Below are 27434 nucleotides of genomic sequence, written 5' to 3' on the forward strand. Positions count from 1 at the left end.
ATCCCTGCTCTAGAGGGTAAAACCACCCTGGGGTTGAGAATCACTGACCTAGAATAAACAACTTAAGAGAGCAAAAATGAGAGAGAGATTATATATGGTAAAAAATAAAATTTGTAGGGGGGAAGAAAGCTCTATAGGTTGCATAAAAATAGAATTAACATAGTACTGAGATTTTCTCAGTAATTAAAAATTCTATCACAGTTACTCTTAAATGCACAGATTTTTAAAAGTTTTCAAAAGTTAATCCCTCATACTATATATCAGAAAGATTTTATCCAACATTATCTGGGGTAGTAATTATAGAAATTACATATATGCTTTTTAACTTCATAGGTACAGTGAGGACATTTGCCTGCCCTTACTCCTCAAAACTTAACCCTAACCCATAATAGTTCTAAAGCAGCCAATTCAGATAGATTTTTAAATCTTGATTTTGAAAATATAAATGCATAAAATATGTTTCAAGTAAAAACTAAGGTAAGACAGACTCCTTCCAATTTATGCTCTCAGGGACAACACACCCCCAAAAATGCATTCCATATCACTTTTTAAATCTATGATACATATATGATTGGCTCTACTTCAAGGAACTTGTAAAATATTTACTTGCTTCTAAGGGTACAAATGTAGCAGAGAGAATAAAAGTAAACTACAATGATAACTTGAATTTTCCCCATATGATCACGTGAGGGAAAGAAAAAAAACAAAACAAAATAGGTTCTCCAAAAGGAAACCTGGCAAAATTATCACAAACTCAAATACTGCCATATTTGCTAAAAATTAAGAAATGAGGAAGACATTTTCTGGACAATGGATTAACTTTATATGAAAATTTCTACCAACTCAAAAAATTTTTTCGATCTAAACAGCTATCCCTGACTGATTTTTCTTCTATAATTCCAAGTACTGAAAAAATTTAGTAATTAGGTTCGGCTCTTCTAGGGCAAATGTGTGTCACCATCGCTCCTTCTGGGCCATCATTTGCTGTGTGTCAGTTTTGTTCTAAAGGGTTTTACAAACTTCAGTAACCACATTATGTCCCTGTGGTACAAAAGGGGGCAATCAACACAACGATAGAGATGAAAAAACCTTGTGATGTGGCTAGAAGACCAGCACCACTGACCATTACTGTAATGTTAGTTCAGGAGAAAGTGGGAGATTTGTTCAAGAACTCAAAATTAGGCACCATGAGCATGCTGCTCTAGACCCATGCATCATTTGTGCTGTAGATCAAGGCTCTTTTGAACCTGCACAAGGCAACAGGTCCATGAGCCACAGCAATTTAGGGTGTTTGCCATAATACTTTCAGAGATACATCAAGGAGGCTTGCTCAACAGATTTTCAAGAAGATAATGTGAACAAGAACAGAACATATTTTTAGCAAAAAGAAGAAAAATGTGCTAATTTTAAAGCTTTGAAGTATTAACTCATACTCCCATTTAATATTAATATATCTAGGATTAAAAGCATAAAAGAGTTTCTGAAGATTAAATGCATTAGAACGATTACATACTAATTAGATCTATGCAAGATTTTAATTTAATAAAATCATGTTTAGACATTGTTTACTTTTTCTTTCTTCACTTCTATATACTACCCCCATAATGGACACCATGTACTGGACAAACAGCTACCTTAATTTATTCATTTCCATATATTTTCTTTTTAAGTTCTAAATAAAAAAAACAATAGCCAGAATATAGTAGGCTTTCTTAAAAATTATTGTAAAATGAAGCTAAAAAACATGAAATGCTTCCTTATTAGGTAGGACTATTATAAGTTCTCTTGAGTTCAAGAAGGGGACTGAAATTTCTTTCAAAAAAATGCTGAGTATAAGATATTTTAAAAATCATGGACACAGACAGTGGATTAGTGGTTACCAGAGGTAAGGGGGGCAAGGGGAAGGCAGATGGGGTAAAGGGGATCAAATATTTGGTGACAGAAGGAAATTTAACTTTGGGTGGTGAACACAAATAATACATATGACGTATTATTGGATTATACACTTGAAACCTATTTGATTAATCACTGGCACCCCAATAATTTTAATTTAAAAATAAAATGCAAAAAAAAAAACACCCTCTTCCAAAACACAAAAAACAAAGAGAATAGAATGTAAATGTTAACATCATCTACTTATCTGCAGTAGCCAAGAGTGAAAAGAATAAAATACCTTGCATTTTAAGCAGAATTCAAAACCAAAGGCAATTAAAAGTACTACATTTTCCTATTGATTTCCATTGTAAGGTTAGCTCTTCCTCTCCTGAAAACGTTTTAGAGATGGTATTAAGATAGTCAATAAGGGAGCTATTCCAGTTCGACTCTTTATCTAGAGTGAGCACCATGACACAAGTGTGGAGGCATGCCATTTGCTAGCCCTTCCCATCTTCCACAGAAACAAACTGATTCCCAAGTAACAAAAATTAAAGCCCTACTGGCTCAAATTGTATACCTGCTATGTCCTGGCAGACAGAGGAACTCAATCAATAAAAATTGCTTATATAATATCTATTATTGAGCAACATCTAAGAAACAATACAAATGCCAAAAAAAGAAAATGTTTTCTTCACCAAAAAGGTTATAAATGGCATGCTAGCTTTGCAAGTCTCATCCTGGTCACCTTATGAAGCACACACACTGCGCTAAGTTTCCTTTTAAGCATCCTTTGGCCCCTTGTCCTCTTATCTGTTTAGAACCCAGCCCTCTGCCCATCTCCCTCTGTATACTCTTCCCTGGTGATCTAATTTACTATCCCAGCTCAATTACTATCGCCTTGGTAATGACTCATCTACCTCTCCTGCCCAGACCTGTCATCAGAGCTTGAGAAACATCCCTACCTGCCCAAAGGGATGTCTAGGTGCCTCAAAATTAGCAAAGCCCCTTGAAACTCACATCTTCAGTGTCCCTTGTCTCAGAAAACACAATTATCCATCATTTACCCAAGATAAAACTAAGAGTCATCTTTTGCACCTTTTCCTTTCTTACCTTCAACATCTAATCACCAATCCTTGAATATTTCATCCCCGAAGTCTCTGTAGAATCTTCCTTAGTCCAAGCTATCGACAACTCTCATGTGAACCATTTTAACAACTGGTTACACTACTTTAGTCCTGTTTCTCTCCAATTTATTCTCCATATTGCGATCAGTGCGAGCTTTCAAAAACACCGATCTAATGATGTCAGTTTCCTCTTAAAGTCATCTGGTGGCTTCTTATTGCCATTAGGATAAAGTCTAAATTCCTTAAGGACACTTACAAAGCCCTATGGGGCCTGACTCCTTCCTGCTTACATCTCCAGCTTCATCTCTCCCAATTCCTGCCATGCTGAACTTCTTTCAGTTCCAGGAAGCTGAGCTCTCTTGCCTCCAACCCTTCACAAGAGCAGTTATCCCTTCTGGTTAAGACCACCCAGTCTCATGTAGGTTCCTTTCCTCTAATTCTCACCTTTCCTGCAGTCAGAATACAATTGGTACTTCCTTTCTAGACTTCCAAACTAGCCCAGATCCCCCTGCTATGTGAATCCACAGTATTCTGAAGGGCTCTAACAGAATTCAAGCCTGACACATAGTCACACGCAGGAAACATCTGCTGAATGAATGAAATGCAGGGGAAAGACATCCTAAAATATCAAGTAGTGCTATATCTCCATTTGGCAGGTGAAAGAGAATCCTCTCCCAGACCTTAGTAATTCTATGCAGAAATCCGTGACAGCCACAGGTTTTGGACTCTGCTTTATGTTGTCTCAGGGAAGGAGAGAAGCAGCTCTGGCAGTGTAGCTGCAATGTGTGGCACCAAGTGAGACATATGACAGGGACTTACTTCAATAAGCGAATTGCATGGCTGAAGCCATCACCTTCCATTTGTACTCCTTGATGCGGAATCTCCAAATTGGACAACTGGAAAGAAAAAAGCACAGTTATAATATACCACCAATTTTACAAAGGAAACTACCTTTTCTAAGTGCTACGGCCTAGTCTCATGGCATTTGTTCTAGGGCCACTCTTTCTTAAAGTTACAACATATTAGGCATGAGCACTGGCCACATCATTTGATTTCCTGGGAAACTATATTATGTCCAGTGAACTCAAAGATGACCCAGAGCTTCTAGTTAAAACACTCCTCCATAGGTGGCAAATCTTCAAAATTCGGGAAACTGATCTAATTTTTTTAGTGAGCTAAAAGTATCCAGAATCAATTCTGGTGGCTCCAAATTGTACAACTGTAAAATAATACTGGCTTTCTTGTGTAATTCAATAATGGCTTGAAACACTGAATGATAGTCATATCTGACTTCTAATCACAAACAGTATTTTTTAGTTTATAACTTTTCTGGAATATTTTTAACAAACTATTTCCTGTGTGAAACCCAAGAAGACAAGATATCCAATTTATGCATTTACCCAAATGAGGTAGCTTTCCCAATTGCAAGATTCAGAAAATGAATTAAAAAAAGAATGCAGGGATAATGCTTGAGACCCTATCAGTGGGACTACAGGTTATTTAGATATGCCAGAAAGTCATCTGACCTACCAAAGAAAGGCTTGCCTTTGGCAGATATTCCCAGGTCGTCTACGCACTATTTATACCCACCTTGTTCCAGAAAGGATTTAAGGCAGCCCTTAGTATTTTACTGAATCCTGCTCTTTTGGACTGGGAAGAGCAGAGGTTTAGAAAAAAAGCTACTGACCAAACAGGCAGTGAGGGTTCAGATTCAAAAGGAAGCAAAGTGTGGGAGGGCTCAAAAATGTTGCCTTTATACTATGTATCTTCTGAGATATGAACATGCTAGGCAAGATTAGATTTAGTTAATCGCATCTCAGTATAAATTGCTTTATGCACAAAATGTGCTTGCTTTTGTCTTTAACATGTCTTTTTCAATGAGAGAAGAAAAAGTAGGTAAGATTTAAGTGCTTGACTGAGTTCAAGAGTACTACAGAATGTTCTTACATGTCTCATAAGTGCAACAGATATAGGAACACAGAGGAGGACAGAGATGACTGTCTGTAGGTGTTAATCTATGTGAGAACTACAAAAACACAAGTTTCTGCAGGCGGAGGAGAGGAAAGAATTATATTACATCACCCCTAGGTACCATGTAGCCTCCCTTCCCATTGCAAAGGTAGTAACTGAATGACATTCATAAAATCAATCCACATGGCACAAAGAAAAAGCCCAAGAACACAGTCAAGCAGATAGGAAGCATGAACACTGTCTGTACAGTTTAGGATATATGGCCAGTACCCCAACAAGAGGACATTCATCAAGCTCGTAGCTCTAAGACCTAGGACACTGAGGACAGGAATATCTATTTTAGGTGCCTGTTTCTGGGCTTGGATTTCTCTGGGCTACGAGTGCTCTTCACAATGTCATACCTTATGTCCTGCCTTCAGATCCCAAAACCCTATAAAGCAGGGGTCAACGTACAACAGCTCATGGGCCAAATGAAGGCCACTATCTGTTTCTGTGTTACTGGAACATGGCCATGCTCATTTATTTAAATATTAACTATGGCCAGTTTACACTACACAAGATCTGAGTAGTTGTGGTATGAGACCATATGACCCATACGCCTAAAATATTTACTATCTGGTCCTTTACAGAAAAAGTTTACTGATCCCTGCTCTAAAGCATGAAAGTGTTTCCAAGAAGTTTTTCCAAGACTATCATTATCAGCTCAACTGAAATAATCCAATTCCACATTTCCAGGTCTCTTGATTCATAATAATTTACAGAAGGGAAAAGTCTTAGAAAAAGTAAAACTTTAAACTAGAAATAAGGTTTTAGTGTATCACTTTTAAAGCCCTTTTTGGAAATACAAAAGTACAGGTTCTGCTACTTCCCTTTACTTCCATGTTTGGAGATCATGCTAGGTATCACAACTGTGTATTCTTGAAAAACACCAATTCTGTATAAGTCTACTGCTTCTTCCATGTGACAAAAGTAAATTTAGTTTAATATTCTTTCTGACCTATTTCCCAGAAAGGAACCCAATTTTATTAGTGTGTAAGCAATATGTATGTCTTCACCAATTCAAAAATAAACCGCCCCTTAATCAACTAACCATCTCTAACACAGTTAAATAATGCTCCTACTAACAGGTATACAAAATGTTAATTTGCAAAAGTTGTACTTTTTTTTAAAACTGAGAAGAATTTACTTTCCATTTCCATAAAGAACAGAAGACCCACAATTTGGAATCAGAGAGATGAAATAATTTAAGTCCTGTTTTACATGTGTATCATGAGATACCATTTTAACCCCGTCCCACCCAAAATGAACAAGATTACAACTATTCTGATTCTCCTAATGGAATCCACGTAGGTTTAGCAAAGCATCTTAAAAATCGCTCTTTCATTTAGAGTATCCAAAATCGTTCCAAATAATTACCTCCAACCGAAGTCCTACGAATGGCATATTTGTATCACACATAGCAACAAAGTGAGCTAGAATTTTATTGAAGGCACACATTTCTTCTGATCGTTTAGTTTTCTTGGGTTCTACTGGACATGAATCATCAGACAACTAGAATTTAAATAAAGAACACAAGTGGGTAAAAAAGTACATGTGATGTAATTAGTTAAAGCAGTTAAACTATTATGACAAAGCTCAAGGTTAACCAAAAATCTTATTCACTCAACAAATATTTATTAAGCAAACACTGGCCTAAATCGGGAAAATTTAGTAGTAAATATTGTATATTTAACAAGCTCTCTTGTGGAAAATGGTGTACAATTAATTATTAATTAAAAGGGAAGCATTTTCAAGAAAATACAGACAATTGTTACTTCAACTTTATTGCTGCCCAGTCTCTTAAAACCCATATCTAATTCTTTCCCATGTTAAAAACAATGAAAGAACACAATGAAGTTAACACACGCCAATTTTGTGCTCCTTTCCATATGTGATCATACCTTGCGCTTAGTACTGGTTCTAGGATGTTTTCCGGTTTTTGTACGAAAAATCAATTCCTGGATGTTTTCCTTGAACTGCTGCAGCAGGAGTGCCATGACAGGGCTGTCTTCACGATCTGCAGCACTCACAGACATGAAGTAGTACTTGTATGACAGCTGTGTGGGTTTATTGGGAACCTCCAACATCTCTACAACCTAAAATGGCCCAAATCGGAAATGAGACTCAGAAAAATAATTATTAGGTGTTGGATGTTTTCCTCCTTATAGCAAGTAGGGCTCAGAATTATAAATCTAATATTCATGTCTTTTTTCTTTAAACAAAGACAAATCAATCATGATATCAAAAAAAGCATTCCTAGTAAATATATAATTTGTTTTCTAAAAAACAGATCACACTAAAGAAGATCAATAACAGTAAAAGCAACCACAGACTATAGCAAATGGGACATTTAGACCAGCAGTCCCCAGCCTTTTTGGCACCAGGGACCAGTACTCCTCTGAGAATCTAATTCCCGATAATCTGAGATGGAGCTGAGGCAGTGATGTCAGCACTGAAGAGCGGCTGCAAATACAGATAAAGCTTCGCTAGCCTGCTTGCAGCTCACCTCCTGCTGTGCAGCCAGGTTTCTAACAGGCCCTGGACCGGTACCGGTCCTGGCCAGGAGGGGTCGGGGGTGGGGGGGCAGGGGAGGCTGGGGACGCCTGATTTAGATTATTCACATTAGGTGTTCTTGATGTTTATACCTTAGCTTATAAATTTAAAAAATGTTATGCTTAAGTGCAGAGGGTCTGCTAGATTTTCTAAAATGGTATCTATTTTAAATTGCTCTGCTGTCTCTATTAATCATTAAAACATCCTAAGAATTCCACTATTATGGTAGAGAAAAGTGACAATTATCTCTCATACTTGGAAGCCTGTAAAAATAAACCCTGACTTTTCAACTGAAAAAGGTAGTCACTGTGAGAATAACAATAATCTCAAGAAGATTCAACACTGAAAAAAAGGTTACTAAAAAAGGTGCCAAGTACTGTTCTAACTACTTGACAAATAGTAATACATGTACTACTCCTAATGATTCCGTGAAGTAGGGATTCTCATCTTCATTTTTCTGACGAGGAAACTGAGACACAAAAAAGTCAGGTTACTCAGTAAGAGCCAAGAAGTGGTGGATTCACGCTTTGATCCCAAAAGTTTGGCTCCAGAGACCTTGCTGTTGTTACCCACTATACCAGCTTACTATTTTCAAGGTCTACCTGAAATTTAAGAAAAGTCCTCTAAATACATTAGTGAGAGAAATAAATGCCATTAGGCAAGGCTCCTGACCTATACACTTTCCTGTCTGTCTTCCTACTTCTCCCTTCTGACGCCCCTCCCCACACATTCTTTTCAGGAAATTGTTTGGCCAACATCTAGGCATCACACTGATACACCTGAGGAAATGAAAGAATTAAAAGTAAAAGGGACACTTCATCGAATAAAATATATGAATGGCAAATAAGCACATAAAAAGATATTCATCATCAGTCATGAGGGCAGTGAAAATTATGACTACAATAAGATACCACCACATACCTATCAGAATGGCTAATTAAGAAAAAAAGTTTATAATACCAAGTCCTGGCAATAATGCAGAATAACTGGAACTCTTACATATTGCTGGCAGGAATGCAATATGGTCCAGCCACATTGGAAAACAGTTTAGCAGTTTTTTATAAAGCTAAACATATACTTACCATACGACCCAATAATCCCACTCCTATTTATCCAAAAGAAATGAAAACAAATTCACAAAAAACCTATAAGCAAATGCTTATAGCATTCTTATTCATAACTGCCCCAAATTAGAAACAACCCAGATGTCTTTCAACTGGACTGGTTAAACAAACCGTGGCACATTTATACCATGGAATACTACTCGGCAATAAAAAAGGTGAACTGGTATTATATATACGATATGGATGAAAAGTCAAAGGCGTTATGCTGAAAGAAACTGAACTGAAAGGCAAAACTAGAGACAGAAAACAGGCCAGTGGTCACTAATTGAGAGTGGGGAAGGGTTGGATTACAGAGGGACAGCATGAAGGAATCTGGGCGGAAGGTGACGGCTCTGTTCTGTGTCCTGTTAAGATGGAGGTTATAAAACTGTTCTATTAAAAACCAAGATACAAAAACATTTATTAAAAACCAAGATACAAAAAAGTGAATTTCTACTACATGTAAATTATATCTTAATAAATCTGAGAAAAGTAAAATGGCAGAAAGACATTTAAAGACAGCAAGATTTTCCTCTGTTCTTAATGTCCATGGTAGTAGTTTTTCCACTTCTGTAAATGTATCATTCCTAAGTGAAATATGGAGAATAAAGAGTAACATATATTCAGTTTTAGTCTAAATCATGTGATACAAACTATTGTTTTATAACAAATCGCTAGTCATTAAAACTAAAGACTGGCTTTTTGTTGCTACTGAATAAGGTCAAAAAATAATAAATTACAACCATTTTATTTTGTGTGTGGATGAGCATAAGATCTTTGTGTTCATAGGTTTGATTATTGTGTGTATATTCTGCATATCATTTCAAATGTTGACCAGGCAGCTCACCAAGAAATGAAACAACAACCATTTGTCACATTCCAAATCTAGTTCCACAGCTGGTCTTTAAATTTCAGGAAAAAAGTGAAATTCACATCAATGAGATTTATTAGTTTACAAAAGTTAACTCTAACTTAAGATATGTCAGACTACATAGGGCACTTTTTGAAGATATCTTTTAAAAGCAGAGCTCAAAACCTTAAAAAAAAATTCTCTCCCACTACCTTCAATCAACAATCCTGAATTAAGTTTCTCGAATACCTTAGATTCTTTGCCAGAAGCATCTACTTGGTGTACACCAAAATTTTTACAAGCAGGGAAATGTAGGTACATGAAAATTCCTACAAGCAGGGAAATGTATTAGGGTGAGTTCATATTTCAATTTTTGCAAATTTCAACCAATTCAAAGATCTCAAAAAAACTAACTGGAAAGCACCTAGAAAGAGTGAAAAAGGAATAAGAAAGGATTTTACTATGCACTGAAAGGTACATGCAATCAATAAAGTAGATATACATGCCTTTAATCACTAAAGGATGAGGAAATAAGCTCTCTCAGACACCCCTTATTTAAAACGCTGCATTATGCAAGTTAACATTTGATTAAAAACAAACAAATTTATCTGACACTAAAACATCTCCAAACCTTCACAATAAGAAAAAGCCCAGGGTGAGGAATGGGGACATATCTTATATTCCCCAACCCTGCCTATCATTTTATAATTTCTTAGAAACATGATTTTCCTCTCTCCTCTATCCCTACCCCCGGGGTTGAGAATCAGTATATGAAAGTCAACGATTCAATAAAATATATTTGCAAACAATAAATCATTCAAGATACTAACAGAATTACTGAACCCGATTGCCCAAATCATCCTTTTGCATACTTACAATGTAGTATTGTGGCAGACGGGTAAGTTTAATGAACAGCTTATTCTTAGAAAGTTTTCCAATAGGATGGGTTGAGTAATTGGACAGCTGCAAAGTGTCTGTGCTTATTGTAGGCAGATGTTTTATAGATTGTTTGCAACGCTGTTGTCCAAGCCAAAACCTTAATTAAAAAAAAAATCCGCATAATAAAATCATATTTTTCTGATTGTGTCCTATTAATTTATAAGTAATTATTAAAGACCACTAAAAAACTAATTAATTTGTAATTTCGCAGAACTAGTAAAAGGATACAAGACCATAATAATGAATCATTTACCCAGTTTTATATTGAACTGTTAGTTTTAGTTCTAGTTTACGGAGTTTAAACTGCAATGTGAATGATTCTGATTAGTTATAAGGTAAAATTAATTAGTATTAAGGCTGAGATACTATATCAATTTATTATAAGGAATGACAGATTTCCTATGGTTTATAAAACAACACAAACTAATCTCAACATCCTTTATAAAATGTCTGAAGTGTTTATGAGACAAATAGAACAACAGAAAATAAGTATAAAAGAACCTCATTTTTTTTCTGGTATCACTGGAGATATATAGTCCCAGTTTTTGTACTGTAAGTATCAATAACCTTCTTTCTCTCCTGTCTGTTAAGTCACCAGATTTCACTTTTCATAGTACTCCTTTTATTTGATTATCTATCCTTGAGGCTAGGACATCATATAATAGGTGAAAAGAGGGTATGTGAAAAAGAGATTTCACAAACTCTCACTGATTCACAATGACATAACTACTGAAATTAAGAATAGGAACTTAGAAACTTCACAGCAACATGATAATGCCACAATATCAAAGTTCATGATCAGTAGGCTTGCTTTGCTGAACAGGGTACAGACCAGTTCCGTTACTATTGGATCTCTTTGGTGAGCTGAACGTGGTACAAACTCTACTAGTTGTACAGTAAAACCATGCTATAATATATGACATTTTAAGAGTAGTTTGTCAACTACTACCCAAAAATGTATAAAATCTGGAAAACAAATTTAACTGTAACTTCACAGGACCATTTGCTAGATAGAACTGGCTACTAATGAAGGGAATGAAGATAAATTCTGAAAATATACTAATAATTGCTTCATTTTAGATAAAAGTTAAAAATTAATATCCTGAACTTGCCAAAACTGCTTTCAAGTCTACTTCCAGTCTCATCAACATACCTTTGTGAGACTAGTATCTCTACTATGTATGTTATTAAAAGAAAAACATAAAAACCATTAAGATATACATTATCTCCTATAATTAGCATTATCATCAATCCAACCTAGATTGGTTAAGTTATGGACAAGAAACAAACTCATCTGTCACATTTAAAATTCTAAATACAAGATATTACAAATACAATATAAACAAAAGACAGTCTCTTCAAAGCATATATGAAATTGATATTTTACTCTTGACTTTGTTTTGTTATAACTTTGTGTAATAAAAAATTTAAGCATAAGAGTAAATTTTCTATATTGTCTGTTATATACAGTTTCAATGAAAAATGTATGTATATTTTGAATTTTTTTTCTTATGTTTGTTCTGATTATATTTACTGAAATGTAATTTTATGTCTGGACTCTAATAATAAAAAAATTGAGGCTTATATTGTGTACATGCTTTTTCATTTCTTTTTTCTAGAATTTGTTTTCATTGCATATTATTAAAAAAAGTAATCACAGGAATGGATGCTCAACATCACTAGTCGTTAGGAAAATATAAATTAAAACCACAGTGAGATACTTCATCATACTCACTAGGATGGCTATAGTCAAAGACAATAACAAAAGCTGGCATGGATGTAGAGAAATAGAAACCCTCAGACATTGCTGATACAACTATAAAGTGGCACACAGCTACTCTGGAAACTAGTTTGGCAGTTTCTTTAAAAAGTTAAACAGAAATTTACCTATGACCCAGCAATTCCATACCTAGTGGAATGAAAATGTAAATCTATACATAGACTTGCACATAAATATTCACAGCAGCATTATTCATAATAGCCCAAAAATGGAAACAAACCCAAATGTCAATCAATTGATAAATGGATAAACAAAATGTGATATATTCACAGTAGAATATTATTCAGTCATAAAAAGGAAAAAGGAATGAAGTACTGATGTTACAACACGAACTCTGAAACATTATGCTAAGTGAAAGAAGCCAGTCACAAAAGACTACATATCTTGATTCCATTTATATAAAATGTCCAGAAAAGAAAAATTTACAAAAATGTAAAGTAGATTCATAGTTGCCTGGAACTGAGGTTGGGAATGGGAATTAACTGTAAATGAGCATCTTTTGGGGGTAATGGAAATGTTCCAAATGTTCTAAAACTGAATTGTGGTTATGGTTGCAAAACTCAGTCAATTTATTATATGTCATTGAACTGTACACTTAAAATGAGTGGATTTTATTTTTATTTTCCCCACACGTCTCCTCCCACATGCTCGTGGCGTGCACCCAGGGGGGCCTGACGCACCTGAGGTATGGTCCATGGTTCCACCTGGGACACGAACCCAGGACCTTCTGCGTGTAAAGCAGACCACTACACTATGGAGCCACCCCATAAATGGATTTTATGCTAGGTAAATTGTACTTTGATAAATTTATCTTGAAAAATTAATGTCCCATGATAGATTAGTGATAAACTGGTTATTCACCAAAGATCATTTGAGAAGCACCATTGTAAGTGACAACTTCTTACAAATAAATTATGTGAGTTTTAGTACAGACACACATTTGATAAGTTTAAGGCTTTTGGGACTTAGTTTTCTGGTTTAGGTTATAATTCTGCTAGCTGGAATGGAATGGCCAGATAAATAACCCAAAGTTATGCAAGATGTGAATTATTAAGCATTTAAGTATTTAAACATTGCTTGTTTAGCCGAAATTCACAAAAATGAATAAAAATGACACTAACCACAAAAATTTTAGGAATTGTAACCCTGAATAACGACTATCATTTTTCATACAGATAAACTAAACAGCTGTTCAAAAGAAGGCTTATGTAAAATTATTTATCTATTGGCATTAAAAATCATGTCCTGTTAATGAAAAAAATGACTTGATATCAAATTCTTAAAATATTTATAAAACCAAAACTTGCAAAAGGAGAAGACTACAGGCTTAGAAGATCACAAAATAGATCCCACTGAACTGTCCAGCCTTCTCCATTTGCCAGCTTTAGTTTTGATCTCTGAAGTATATTTTTATCCCTTGGAATTTTGTTTTATTAATTTTAAAAGAGAGTTTGTTAGCACTGCCATAATGGTACCTTTGTATACCAGGGTGGTAATGACACCTCATAGAAGTATCTCTAGCTCCATTTTCAATTTAATTTAGTTTAACAGTATCAAGTAGTCAAAAAACTTTGAGACAAATTGAATGACAGTATTAGAGAAGCAGAAATAATTATTCTAGAAGCGTCAGCTGGTAGATTCATACCATGAAGATTATCCTGGATAAGAACAAATAAGACTCTATTTCAGAGAACACTGGATACAATAAGATTCATTATGTAAGTGATTTGTAGAGAAAATGCTGCAAGGAAGGAAAGGTGAGTGTCATGCTCTTCATACCTGTATTTGCTCTAGAGGGGAATTTGATACAAAGCACTGCCATCTTGGACCTGTTCCAAGAGAATTCATATTCTAAGTATCAAAAGGTGCTCAAGTTTCATGTCATAAACATTAAGGTCAGTGACTCATCAAGAGTAATGATGGAGAAAATATATCTTGTCAAAATAAGTTCCCATTTTTACTCTTGAACTAAATAAATAAGCTTACTTAAGTTGTTGAATCCAAGGAATGATCCGTTTCATATCATCATTCACAGACTTCTCCATGTCATCTAAAGTGGCCTGGTCTATAGAATAAAGCACATTAATTCCTTATACAAGACACAAAATACCTAGGTAGCCCAATATGTAAATAAAATTATTATTTTAGGCAGAAAGGAATGTTATTTTTGAGTCAGAGAAAACTAAACTAAATGCATCATTAGGCATAAATTAACCTAATTTGTTAACTTTGTTTAACATTTCGGGAGAGTTACAGTTAAGATAACTAATTAATAGCAAATGTACACTAGCAGGAAGAATAAGAACTACACGAATTAGTTCTTTGCCTATATTTTAATCATCAAAACTCTTAGTCTAGTTAACTAATATTTTTAACTTATATGTATTTAAAACTCGTATTATTACTAGACTTAGAACCTTTAAAATTATAAAAACTATAAAACTCCATTAAAATGTTTATTTATTAAACACAAATGGTCTCTGGCATGAGCAAGAGCTGTTGGCTGAAGATTAGCATGCTAAATGTCATTTAGAATTTTTAATGACACTAGAAAATGCTAGTGTCAACACTGGAATGTTGAGCAAAAAGCAAAATATAAAACAATTTCAACCAAAGAAAAAATATAGAAAGAACTAGAAAAGCATTGTTATGGATTGAAATGTATACTCTCCCCACCCCCTCCCACACACAAGTCATATGTTGAGGCTCTAACCCCTAATGTGATAGTATTTAGAGGTAGGGCCTTTGGGAGATAATTAGGTTTATATGAGATCATGACATGGGGGCCCTCACGATGGGATTAGTACCCATATCGAAGAGACACTAATGAGTTTGCTCTCTGTCTCTTCCTGCCATGTGTGGACACAGTGAGAAGGCCGACATCTATAAGCCAGGAAGGGAGCTCTCACCATAACCTGACCATGCTGGCAACCTGCTCTCAGACTTCCAACCTCCAGAACTGTGAGAAAATAAATTTCTGTTGTTTAAGCCACCCACTCTGGTTCTGACAAACACACATCCCGTAAAATAACGATTGCCAAGAGGCAACTTTTTTTTTTTTTAATATATTTAGGTTTTTCATTTATGAGTATGTACTGTGTTAATAATCAAAAAAAAAAAAAAGCAGATAAGTTTTGAAGAACAAATAACTGCCTAGTTGCTTTCAAATCAGAATTAAAAGGTAATTCATAAATGTGTCACTTATCATTTAGCTACCTTATGATGTGATTCAAAGTAATGAGGCCAGTTTTCCATGAGCAGGCCATAGAAAATTCTATCTTTACAGCCATACAATACAACCGGAAAACCTTTTATTTTCATCAATCTATCTAGGTTGATATTAAGTTCAAATTGCAAATGTGCTAATATATTCAAGGACAATGTTCTTTTAGCAATAAAAATAACACTAAGTTCCTAGTAAGTATTTCATCGTTTCAGAACACCAACTCAGTAATATAACATGTTAGAAATCAAACTTTAATTTCTACTGTGTTTAAGTCAGAAAAAAATCCTTTCCTCGAGGATTCTGTACTACAAGTCATCTTAGATGTTTGTATGGTCATATATATGTTCTTTAGCCATGAATGACATGAGAATCCCTCATGGCCATCTCCATGTCACCCAACTATTAGAGGTAAAAGAGTTAATCTAAAAAAAAATCAGCCATCAATATTATTACGTTTATATAAGTAAAACAATATAAATGCAGTTCATATTGGGAAGTTTAACTTCTGGTACAAAAAAAATCCAAAGCAGAGTAAAAATGGACCCCAAGAAACAGACATCAGTAAGTTATTCCTTCCATATCTATTCTAGACACTGCTTATGACACCTCTCCCACTATATAATGGCAGAAAATTATAATTTTGCTTTTGCTAAAAATATTTTTCCTTACATTGAATGACTATATCATTGAGTAACTTACCAAGTCCATAAAGCATCAACTGGAACATTCCAGAATGCAAATCTACAAAAATGTGTAGACACTCCGAATTACCACAGGGCTCCAAGATGGGAACAACAAGAGCTGGAAGTGCAGTCTCTATGGAAGCTGAACAGTTAAGAATTAAAAATTATATTTCTATCTGAGTACTTTCTTTTAAAAAGTATCTCAGTGAGTAGAAACAATCCTGAACATCAGAGGAAAAACATAATTTTTGCAAAATTGGAATATTATTAAGTCAATTAGTAGCTCAAAAGGAAGAACGTAATCTTCAAGGTGACTTGAAACAAACATACCCGTCTCAAATACTATAGCGAAAAAATTCCAAGATTCCTTTAATAGGTTAAAATAGCTAGTGAAAATTTAACTTCAACAGTGAGCTGAGTTCTAATTTTACTTTCAATCAGTAATTACTATTAAGTTAGTTTTTAAGGATTTTCTTTTTGAAGTAGTGGGAAGAAAATTATTTGTTTGGTAAATAGAATAAAATTCATCTATGGCTTAAACATTTTCAATGCCATTCTTCATAAAGAGGTTTTCTGGCAACTAGGGCCCATGTGTTTTAAAAAAAAAAAACACTTGAGAACTATTAAATATTATTGATCATGTAGGAAAATTTTTTTCAAGTTATTTATGTAGCTCATTATCAAGTCACAGATAAAATAAGAACATGGGCAACTGCTCTAAACAAATTCCCAAAGCTGCCAATATATTTGTTCTAGAGTTTCACAGCATTTTCACCAGGCCCAATTAACTTTTCTCTTAATCCCACAAGTTGAAATGACAAATTCCAGTAAAGGAGCAAAGCACTGAAAGCACACCATTTGCTGACCAGATAGAGGAGCTGTAAAAGGAATATGCTCTTTTGGTTACCACATTCCTCTAAAGCCACAGTACAGAAGAAAGGTAGGCAGTGAGGAGAGTGTTAATGTAGGCCCAGCCTTCACCAGGTATGATTTGTCTGTTCTACTTTGTTAAATAAAGACAATAACATCCTGCTGTCTATGCCATGGGTCCATAGGAGGAAGAAATGACAAGTTTGTAAAGGTGCTTTAAAAAGCAAAGGGCTCAACATATTTAATTACCTGTACTCCTTTATGAATTTAAAAAAAACCACACAAACCAACTTCTTATTATGAATTTGCAATAATTAAAATGAGTAAAATTACCATTGGTACTATCTATACAAATCATCAAACAAATTAATAAAGCAAAAAGATTGCAGGAGACATTCAATCAGATGAAAACAAACTGTTTTCAAGTATATCTGACACATATTGTAAACAAATGTTTAACATATAGGTCCAGTAGAACTCTCACCTAAAAAAAAAAAATAGAACAACAAAAAAAAAAACAGAACAAAAAGGCGAATAGAAATTTCTTTTATAATATCTTATAATTCCAACCAGTGTGACAAATTACTTCAAATGTTCTGCTGAACTATGTTAATATAATAAAAAGTGCTTACAGATTAGAAGCGGAGTTGCTGATTTTTAAAACATATCTGTACTGTTATAATTACTAACAGGGTAGAAAGGTATTCTTTAAAGCAAAACTTTTTAAAGTGTAACAATGGAGCAAAACTAGTTCTGAAAATTGGGATAACAATTATAATTTCAATCTAATTATAAAACTTGAGTATTTTCAAAAAGATAGGGCATCAAAGTAGAATATACTACACAATCCAAAAGACAGAAAATACTTTGGTATAGATCTCTGAACTTATTTTATGGCTATTTTCCTTTATGAAAAATAAAATACATAAGGCCCTAAAAGCACTTAAAGGCAAGAGGAGTTAGGTATCCAAAATCGGAGAAATTGTGAAAAAAATATAGAAAGGAGAATTTAAGGCTGTGCAAGATGACAGGACTGTACACTACTTTTTCTTGCAGCAGAATATATACATAGCTCCTCTTTTATTTCTCTCTGTTTACTGAGAACAACAGGAGGAATGGACCAATAGTAATATAAAGTGTGAAGACTGAAGAGAAACAACTAGGCACAATTAGGAATGGTTCTGTGTGCTTCACAGCTTCTGAACTGACCCTGATACCCCAATTCCTGTGCTGACAGATCATACCCCAGGAGAGAGCATCCAGCTTTCAAGAGTCAGGCAATGCTACGAATGGGGTCACATGGCAAGTCACTTTTAGTTCCTTGCACGCCTTTTTATTTGACCTCCCCTCCAAAGTCCTGCCTACTCTCCACTCTCTTCCAAAACATTCCCACCCTCAAGAAACCACACATTGCCATCTGGGCTATACAAAACCTGCTGTCCATGCATTCCCCTAGCCCTCCCTTGAAATGCTCTATTTCCAGGCCACTCAATTTGGCTGATTCCAGTAAGAAGCTAGAAGAAAAGCCAGGTGATTAAGACTGACTGCACTGAAAGATTCCAAGAACAGCCCCTGGCCCAGGCAAAGGATCCAACTAAAGCATGCTTTCCCATCACAAAAGGGATCAATAAGACTACATGAAGAGTATAAATGCATAAACATGAATTTAAAAAACAAGTTAAAGCATATGTCCTAAAATGGTGGGTCAGCAGACATTTTCCTATAGCAGTCCTCGTTTCCAGAACTGCTCTGATTAAAGCAGGAATGAGAGGGCCAAGTGCACATGTCAGCACCTCCCTCCCCTCCAAAACCACAGTTTCCCAAGCACTTTTCTCCAACACTGAGGACTCTACAGACACCCAATGCTTGAAAACCACTGCCGTAGCACATTCCCACTAGAATTAGAGATCTAGGAAGAGCCTGAACTAACATCCTCTAACTACAGATGAGAAGAATGGGGCCTAAAGAGTAGGACTTGTTTAAGGGCACAGAGCTGAACTGAGATCATCTGGCTATTTAAACAGTGTCATCTCCACAAAATGCTGCTAAAGAAAAATCTTTGCAACTTACACGAACAGCACATAAAAGTTCCTACGTAGATAATATTGTAGTAACTATGTATATTGCCAGGTGAGTGCTAGACTAATAGGGGGGATCACTTCATAAATTATGTAAATGTATAACCACTATGCTGTATACCAGAGACTAACATAAAATACTGAATGTCAATTCTAATTGGGGAAAAAAACACATGCTTAGAGTCTGTTTCAAGCCTATCAAAAGATCACAGACCCCGGTTTTCTGCAATCCCAACAAATAAGATTTTAGGATTTCACTATTTTGAAAAGTCAGAAATAAGAAAAATTAAGATTGCAAAAATACTTTAAAATTTTCTTTAAGAACAAATGGGGAATTTCAACAGGGTGCCAAGACAATTAAATACGGGGAAAATTCTTTTCAACCAATGTTACTGGAACAACTACATATCCCCACACACACACAAAAAAAACGCAGCTGGACCCCTCACATCATACACAAACATTAACTAAAGGCAATCTAAATATAAAACTCTTAGAAGAAAAGACAGGAGTACACCTTCATGACCTTGGATTAAGTAATGGATTCTTTAGGTATGACACCAAAAGCACAAGCAACAGAAGAAAAAATAGACAAATTGGACATCATCAAAATTAAAAACTTTTGTTACAAAAAATACTATAAAGTGAAAAGACAACCCAACAGAATGAGAGGAAATTCTTGCAACTCATAATACGTGAAAAGGGACTTACATAAAGAACTGTTATATCTTAATAAAAAGATAAATAATCTAATAATAATATGGGCAAAGGATCTGGATAGATGTTTCTCTAAAAAAGATACATGAAAAGATGCTCGACAATCATTAGAGAAATGCAAATCAAAACTATAAGACACCACTTCACGCCAACCAGGATGTCTAGAAATAAAGAGATAGACAATAACAAGTGTTGGTGACGATCTGGAGAGATTGGAACCCTCGCACACTACTAGTGGGATTAAAAAAAGGTGTTAAACATATCAAAAAATAAAACACCAAGTTACCATATGACCCAGCCATTCCACTCCTAGGTATATACATATCCGAGAGAAATGAAAACAGGTTCACACAAAATCTTGTAGACAAATGCTCATAGCAGTATTATTTATCACAGCCAAAAAAAAAAAAGTGGAAACCAACCCCATTAATGATGAATGGATAAACAAAATGTATGGTATAGCCACACAATAAATTATTTGACAATAAAAATGAAATACTGAAATGTGCTATAACATGGACAAACCTCAAAAACATTCTGCCAACAAAAAATGCAGAAGACCACACATTACAGTAAGTCCTCACTTAACACCATCAATAGGTTCTGGGACTTTAAGCAAAATGACGTATAATGAAACCAATTTTACCACAGGCTAATTGATAGAAACAAGAATTAAGTTCTTACAGCATTTCATCAACATTATAACAAAACGACATTGAACAATATGACATTATTTGAGGACCTGCTGTATATGATTTCATTTTTCTGAAATGTCCAGAACAGGCAATTCTATAGACAGAAATAGATTAGTGGTTGCTAGGGGCTGGTAGGCGGGGTGAATAGGGGATTGACTGCTAATGGGTACAGGGTTTCTTTTTGGATGATTAAAATGTTCTAAAATTAGATTGTGGTAATGGCTGCACAACTCTTTGAGTATATTAAAAACACAGAATCAGGGAACTGTATATGAATTATACCTCAATAAAGCTATTAAAAAAAAAACAAAAAGGGGCCTTATGTGGGCTAACTCCAATAAGAATTTTAATTATACTTTCCAATCACAAATTTTAGGTCTATATTTAACATCTTTGCTTGAAGAATTAAAATGGGGGGCGGGGATAACAACTTCCACTACATCTTATAATTAAAATTATTAAGACCTGGGGGATCTAAGTTATACCTTGATGGGACTAGTGGACATGCCTTCTCAAAATGGAGTGAGCCACTACATTCACCTGATGTCTGGCATACCTTTATTTAAGGCTCATATTTGCATTTTTAAGTTAAGCTGCTCTTCCTCTTAGCCTTTAGCTCTTCTTAGACCCTCTTTTTCACCTCTATTCCTTCGTTTTCCTTGAATACTGTACTCTAAATACAAATTTATTTTCCTGACTTAGTCTTTGTGTCAGGCAGTGTTTTCATCTACTTCATCAAACCAGTTTTAATCCAATGTGACTACTCCATACCTAAGAAGCTCCTTTATTAAGTATAATAGATTGAGGCTGGGTCTGTGATGATGAAAGGCAGTACCTTAACTCCTAGTGCTCTTGAGACTTCATATTTATATGGTACTTCACCTACCTCATCTCACTTAATTAAAGGCTGTTCACCGTGGGCATGAGGTAATCACAGCTAAAAACCACTAGAATAGGGATAGTAAATGTGCTCATTATGACACTGTGAAACTATATTCCTAGAATGAAAGCACTTACTTTCTAAATGACTATCCCTCAAAGCTCTGAATCTACTAGGTAATTAGAAGATTTTTCGCTATGTGTGTGTGTATGTACTTCTTATTTTGAATCCTGTTAACATATTAATAATTCAAAAAATTATTTAAAGACAAAGGTTAAATTCTGCTTCAAAGAGGACTATTTTACAACTACATTATAAACATTTGCAAAGCTGTCTTAACCTTAGACGAAAAACTAAAAAAAAAAAAAAAAAAAAAAGATTCATATTAAAATAGCTTCCATTTCAATAGGAAAAAAACGTTTTAAGGAGGAACAATATCCATACATCGAAAATACGGCCAAGCTAAATAAGCAAGAAAGGGGAAAATTAGGACAAACTTGGTAGATCACAAGTTAAAATGCAGACATGTCCAGCCTCCACACAAAATCAATATATCAGGAAAGAAGTCATATTCGACAAGACCCCTAAGAAAATAAAAATGAGTATTAATTTAACTAAAAGAAAGACAAATGTCAATTAAAAGAACCTACAGTTTTCATTGGCATTGAAGCCTCTAAGAATGGTCTTCAGTTCCTGGAGCTTCTGATGAGCTCGTGCATGAACGCTGTCAATCAGGAGTTTTTCTATTGATAGGTGATCAATCTGCATAGACAAAAACAGTATGTGCAATTTAAACATTTCTAATTTAAAAGCCTGAGAGTAGATTATTGTGCTTCGACATATTTCCTTTTAGAATCACACTGATTAAGTATAAATTTAAAAAAATAAACATATGGTATTGGTAGTTTAAAGACTATAGTTAACATCTTGGCAAGTATAGAACAAGATACTATACGTTATCAGTGATTAAATGATAGGTCTTAAAAATAAAATGATCTGAACGAAATTACAAAATTTGAAAGAACATCTTTATAATTATGTTATATCAGATTTAAAAAAAAACAACAAATGTAGAAGCAAAACAATCATTTAAAACAAGTTTCATAAAAGGCTTTAGGAACAATTATTTTAAAGAATTTGTGCTAAAAGTTTAAGTATAAATGGTAATTACATTATGTTCATTTAATCAAACCAATATTAATATTGAGATCTTCTACCTTCATGGCTCTTTCTACTAATTTGGAATCAGAAGCTGGCAAAGGAGGATCATGAAATATCTGCAAAGGCTTAGAGACATCATTCTCATCGATTTTAATTGTAACTTTGTGAACAGATGCCGTCCCTGTTTTTCTCCCAAGAACTTGTTGACTAAAGAGAAAAAAAATATATTAAGAATTTTCTCAACAAAGCCTGTTAACTTTTGGAATAAAACAGAGGCAATCTAATTGTGTACCTTAGATAGAGCCTAGAATATGGCAGGCCCTCAGTGTTTGTGGAGGGAATACATTAATATTGGGAAGACAGCTATTCTGTAATCCAACACAATATTTGATTTACTGCATCAAAAAAAACATAGACACAGATTTAAAAATAAAACATGCACACAAATAAAAACAACCCTAATAAACAACCTGTCTTCTAAGTGGTGTCTATTTATCTGATTCCTTTACAAAGTTTGAGGACTGTAAACAGCCTGATACTGATTTTTCCCAAAACCCTCCCAAGATTTTAAAAAGCACAAATCAAAATGTAAAACTGTGATAAGCAAGCATTATTTTTAAATGATACCCAATGATCTAAATTACTGGTCTTTTAGCAATACAGTATGAGCCCAGAGTAACCTAACTTTTTAAGAACAGTAAGTCTTAGTACAAGCAGATAGATGTCTACATATTTAAAACATGCCATATTCTAAGAAAGGGTTCAATTCTGGATGCCCTATGTGGTTTATGATACCACGAGACCTTAATATACAAAATCATGCTGTTAGAGGTGCACAGCTATCAGTATATAGTAAATCAGAAGCATGAGAGAAAAAGAGAAACATAGTATTTACAGTCATAGCATGAACCTACCAGAACCAACTTTACTTACTTCCAAACTGACAAGGAGAGGCATTTTCCAGCATGATACCTCTCCACCTGCACAAGGTCTCCCCATCGCTCTCGGATTAACATTAGAGTTTGCGAATGTAGCACTTCTAATTGAAGTGATAAGCAGAAAGAATCTGATAGATCTTGTTAAGCAAATATAATATGTTTTACTACAACAGCCAATGATGTACAAACAAACTTCATTTAACAAAAGCTCTATTCCCAAAGAGTTGGCTATGGAAGAAATTTCTGGAATTATATTTCTCCAATGACTTATCCTAAAAAGTGTTATTAATCTGTGGCATAATTTTAGAAAAAGGTATCATATTTCATTTTGATCCAATATAAACAAACCATAAGGTCCAAGTTGCCCTTAAATTCACCATAGTTTGGAGAATATGGGTAGACCAAATATTACTATTTTTTTCTCCAAATAGTACCAATCATCACTTTTTGTTTTTACCTTCAAAGTCAACAGGAAAATTTAAAAGTTGGTTTATTATAGACGTATCATTATCCTTCACACTGACCAGTTTCCCCAGCCCCATTTCTACAAAAAAAAAAAAAAAAAGGCGGAGGGGAGAGGGAGAGTTTAGGCTGCTATAGTTCAGGACTAGGGGTAAATGGAAATGTGGGGAGAGGAGACACAAATTCCCTACAAATACATGTCTTGGAATTTTGGAAGGATACGTAAACAGTTGTACATGTCCTGAAGAGGTCTCTCATCAGCAAAGAGCCTAGACTGCACCAGCTGATGGATAAAGTTGATTTGCATGCTATGAACCAAGGCTCGTCCATCTTCCATTGGCAGGAGAAAAGAAGGTGGTTAATCAGAAAAGTATAGATTGTGTCACAGTACCGGTTAAGGAAGACCATACTAACGATGAGTTAAAAAAACAAAAGAACTGAAACTATGTAAACTAGAGAACATTATACTTGAGAAACACTGAAACCTCAAAGGGCAGTAGGCAGTTATGACCACCATAAAATCTGCTTCATATTACAGGATAAATAAATTGCTAAACAGTTATTATTCTGGAAAAATGTTTTAATAATATAAAAACACTAAACATTTAAATCAATACTTAGTATTTAAATCACTACTGATGATTTACCTCCTGTTTCCTTATCCTCCACTAGAATTTCTAACTTGAGAAGACGCCACGGAACATCAGGATCATCTCCCATCACGGTCAAGGTGGCTTCAAATTCTCCTTCAACTCGAAACTTCACCCGGCCATTTGCTTTTAGAAAAAGAAGAAGAGGTCTACTTTTCTAGAAAATAAGCAGCTTCTTGCTAACCTAGAACTTTGTCTTGCTTATAAGAAATCTTAAATCTTAAATCGTGCTTATAAGAAATCTTTCGCAAGTGTTCAAACAATTCAGTGGTTCCTGCATGAGCAGTAACCTGATTCCAGGTCATCAAGAAACCAAAGGCAACTTCTAACATCAATGAACAGTATATTCTTGAGGCTCAACCCTGGGACTTCGTCTCTCCTCCAGCCCCAGATGATCTCACCCACTCCCCAGCTTCAAATACAAACACTGTATTTCCATGTAACAAAGAGAAATGGCAGGCCTAACAAGTCACAGATTTGAATACCACCAGAATTGTAGGTCAAAACTTCATACTTCTTTGAATAAAATCCCAAAAGCTATTTTAAAAATATTCTAACAAGTCAAATCTTAAAAAAATAAATTTCAGGTACATACCAACTGTAAGATTTGCTAACTGAGGAGGAAGATCTGTGGTTACAAGCCGATGTCTAAGAATCTGGTTCAACTGATGAAGTGTGGCTTGTTTCTCAATTTTGGTAATTGGGTCTGGAGGAATAATTTTATCCTTCAAAAAAATTTAAGTGATTTTAAAATAATGTACAGAGGCATAATTTTTACCTGTGCTTGTCTTAACACAGTATTCTCTTACTTTACCCAAGAGAATCTCAACACTCATTTCTGCAGTCTATATCCAATAAGTGACCATTACTATCATGCATTAGCGTGCCAATGATTCCACCAGCCACTCGGTTAAGACGGTAATACAACATGATCTTTATGCTCTATTTATGAAACCAACTTAAAGTCACTAGATTACTTCCACTTCTTAAAAGTATAAAATAAAATAGCACCAGGTCATTAGAAAATTACAATAAATTTTAAAAAACGTTTCCAAAAAGCATGCAGTATTTTCACATCTGAATAGATGTAAGTTACATCTGCATATCTGTTGATATGCAAAAAAACCTCATCGAAAGTAGGTTCACCCATTTTGATGGCTACTCACTTTATGACTGCAATTTATTTTTTAAAAAACACAATTTAGAGTGGGGGAGATGCACTTACCCTAATGCAGGTTGGCAGCCGTGGGTAAGACCCAGTAGTCAGTACATCAATGGCATATGGGATGGCAAAACTAGGCAGGCGTGCATGGACCAGAGCATCTCTAGCTAACGAAGCCAGGCGATCAGCAGTGTCCACAAATAGGATGGCTTGCTGATCTAAAAAGCTAGAGATCATCTTTAAAGCAAAGAGTAAATGTATTAAGTTTCCTTGAAAACTAGCCACTTTTCACTTCAAATATCACTGATTCATTCCAAAGTAAACTTCGAGGGGAATTAATATAGGTGTTTCATGTTGTAAAATATTACTTCAAAAAATCCCCCAGTAATTTATAAAAAAATATTTTTAAAAACACTAATTTTATATCAACTTAAGTAAAAGGTTTTCCAATTCAATTCTCTATCCTTAACATTACAAGTACATAATATCACGTTAGAATAAATAGAACAAAATGCTTTTTACTCTTACAAACTTCTATAATTAGTTGGTAACAAGGAGGAAATTCTGAGATGTCCTAAATTAATTTACAGCAGGCCAAAGGGTGGGAGGAAGAGACAAAAAGAGTTCAATCAGTTAACAACTGCAGTACAAAACTAACAAAAGACTGCTCATGCTCCTTAGTGTATGTTGGAATTATTAAATTAACTTCCAGGTGACCATTTCCAAGATTATCTAAAAAGAGAATAGCCAGGCACCATCGAACCCCAGGAGGCTCTGCTTCTTGTTTACACATGAGCTTAAGAGCTTTACAACTCTGCTGAGGACTCTGCTGCGCTTATCCCAGAACTAGCCGCACCCCACCCCACCCCCCACCCCCCGCCCTCGCTTCAACTTCTCCCATCTCCATCGTCCATAGCTAATGTAAATTCTTAAATCTTTCTCTCCCTCCTTGACGTATAAGAACATTTGCAAAACTCCGAAACAAAGGACTTGAATGTGTTTGTCTTTTTCTACCTAGCCATGCTGCTGGTGGTTTAGACTCCACACGCCCCAAGACTTATCTTTGGCGGGGGGCGGGGAGGGGGCTATCAACAGCTATAAAAAGACTTCCAGCTGTGGAAGTTAAAATTTTTGTTTAACGGTTTGCAATGGAGTGTGGAATCCTGAACCCAGACTGCCTTAGTCTCAGTTTTAATTTTGCAATTTACTAGTCCTATAATCTTGGGCAATTTACTTAATCTCTCTGTGCCTGTTTTTTCAACTGTAAAATGGAGATGACTTCCAACCTCACAAGGCTGTTCTGAGGATTAAGAGTTAATGCATATGAAACCTTTAGAACAGTACCCAGAATATACAAAACACTCAAAAAATATTGCCCGTTATGAGATCTAAGCTAACTTCATGCTCAATACGGAAATTTTTTCCCATTAGTACTCTACTCAGTGCATTTCATAAGGGCAGCTGAACTAGTTAGTAGAACTCTCATCACGGACCTGGAATCTATTTCCCGGAACTTTTATCTTCCATTTCTATTCTGGAACAATACTTAATCTCTCACGTTTTTCAAACACAGGAAGCCTAACCTACCTTCAAGCTTAACATTCCAAGTCACTTCAATTAGTCTTCACATATCCAAATTCCTGACTTGTCCTACTGCCTGGAAATGCTCCAGTTTATC

The 27434-nt window shown here is 35.0% G+C and overlaps 1 protein-coding gene across 2 annotated transcripts in view; it reads right to left on the reverse strand.

Moving 5' to 3' along the window:
* MED14 (mediator complex subunit 14) overlaps window positions 1-27434 on the reverse strand; it is a 65583-nt gene that overhangs the window by 25157 nt on the left and 12992 nt on the right. For both annotated transcript variants that reach the window (XM_011380750.2, XM_011380751.2), the window contains exons 4-16: window positions 25820-25993; window positions 25190-25319; window positions 24592-24720; window positions 24167-24274; window positions 23478-23610; window positions 22601-22751; window positions 22034-22145; window positions 16160-16285; window positions 14221-14299; window positions 10392-10551; window positions 6911-7105; window positions 6387-6521; window positions 3819-3895 (exon numbers count right to left, since the gene is read on the reverse strand). In XM_011380750.2, the coding sequence (XP_011379052.1) occupies window positions 3819-3895; window positions 6387-6521; window positions 6911-7105; window positions 10392-10551; window positions 14221-14299; window positions 16160-16285; window positions 22034-22145; window positions 22601-22751; window positions 23478-23610; window positions 24167-24274; window positions 24592-24720; window positions 25190-25319; window positions 25820-25993 (1709 nt within the window). The remainder of the gene's footprint in view (window positions 1-3818; window positions 3896-6386; window positions 6522-6910; window positions 7106-10391; window positions 10552-14220; window positions 14300-16159; window positions 16286-22033; window positions 22146-22600; window positions 22752-23477; window positions 23611-24166; window positions 24275-24591; window positions 24721-25189; window positions 25320-25819; window positions 25994-27434) is intronic.

This window comes from Pteropus vampyrus, unplaced genomic scaffold (genome assembly GCF_000151845.1).
Source record: "Pteropus vampyrus isolate Shadow unplaced genomic scaffold, Pvam_2.0 Scaffold404, whole genome shotgun sequence".
NCBI lineage: Eukaryota > Metazoa > Chordata > Mammalia > Chiroptera > Pteropodidae > Pteropus > Pteropus vampyrus.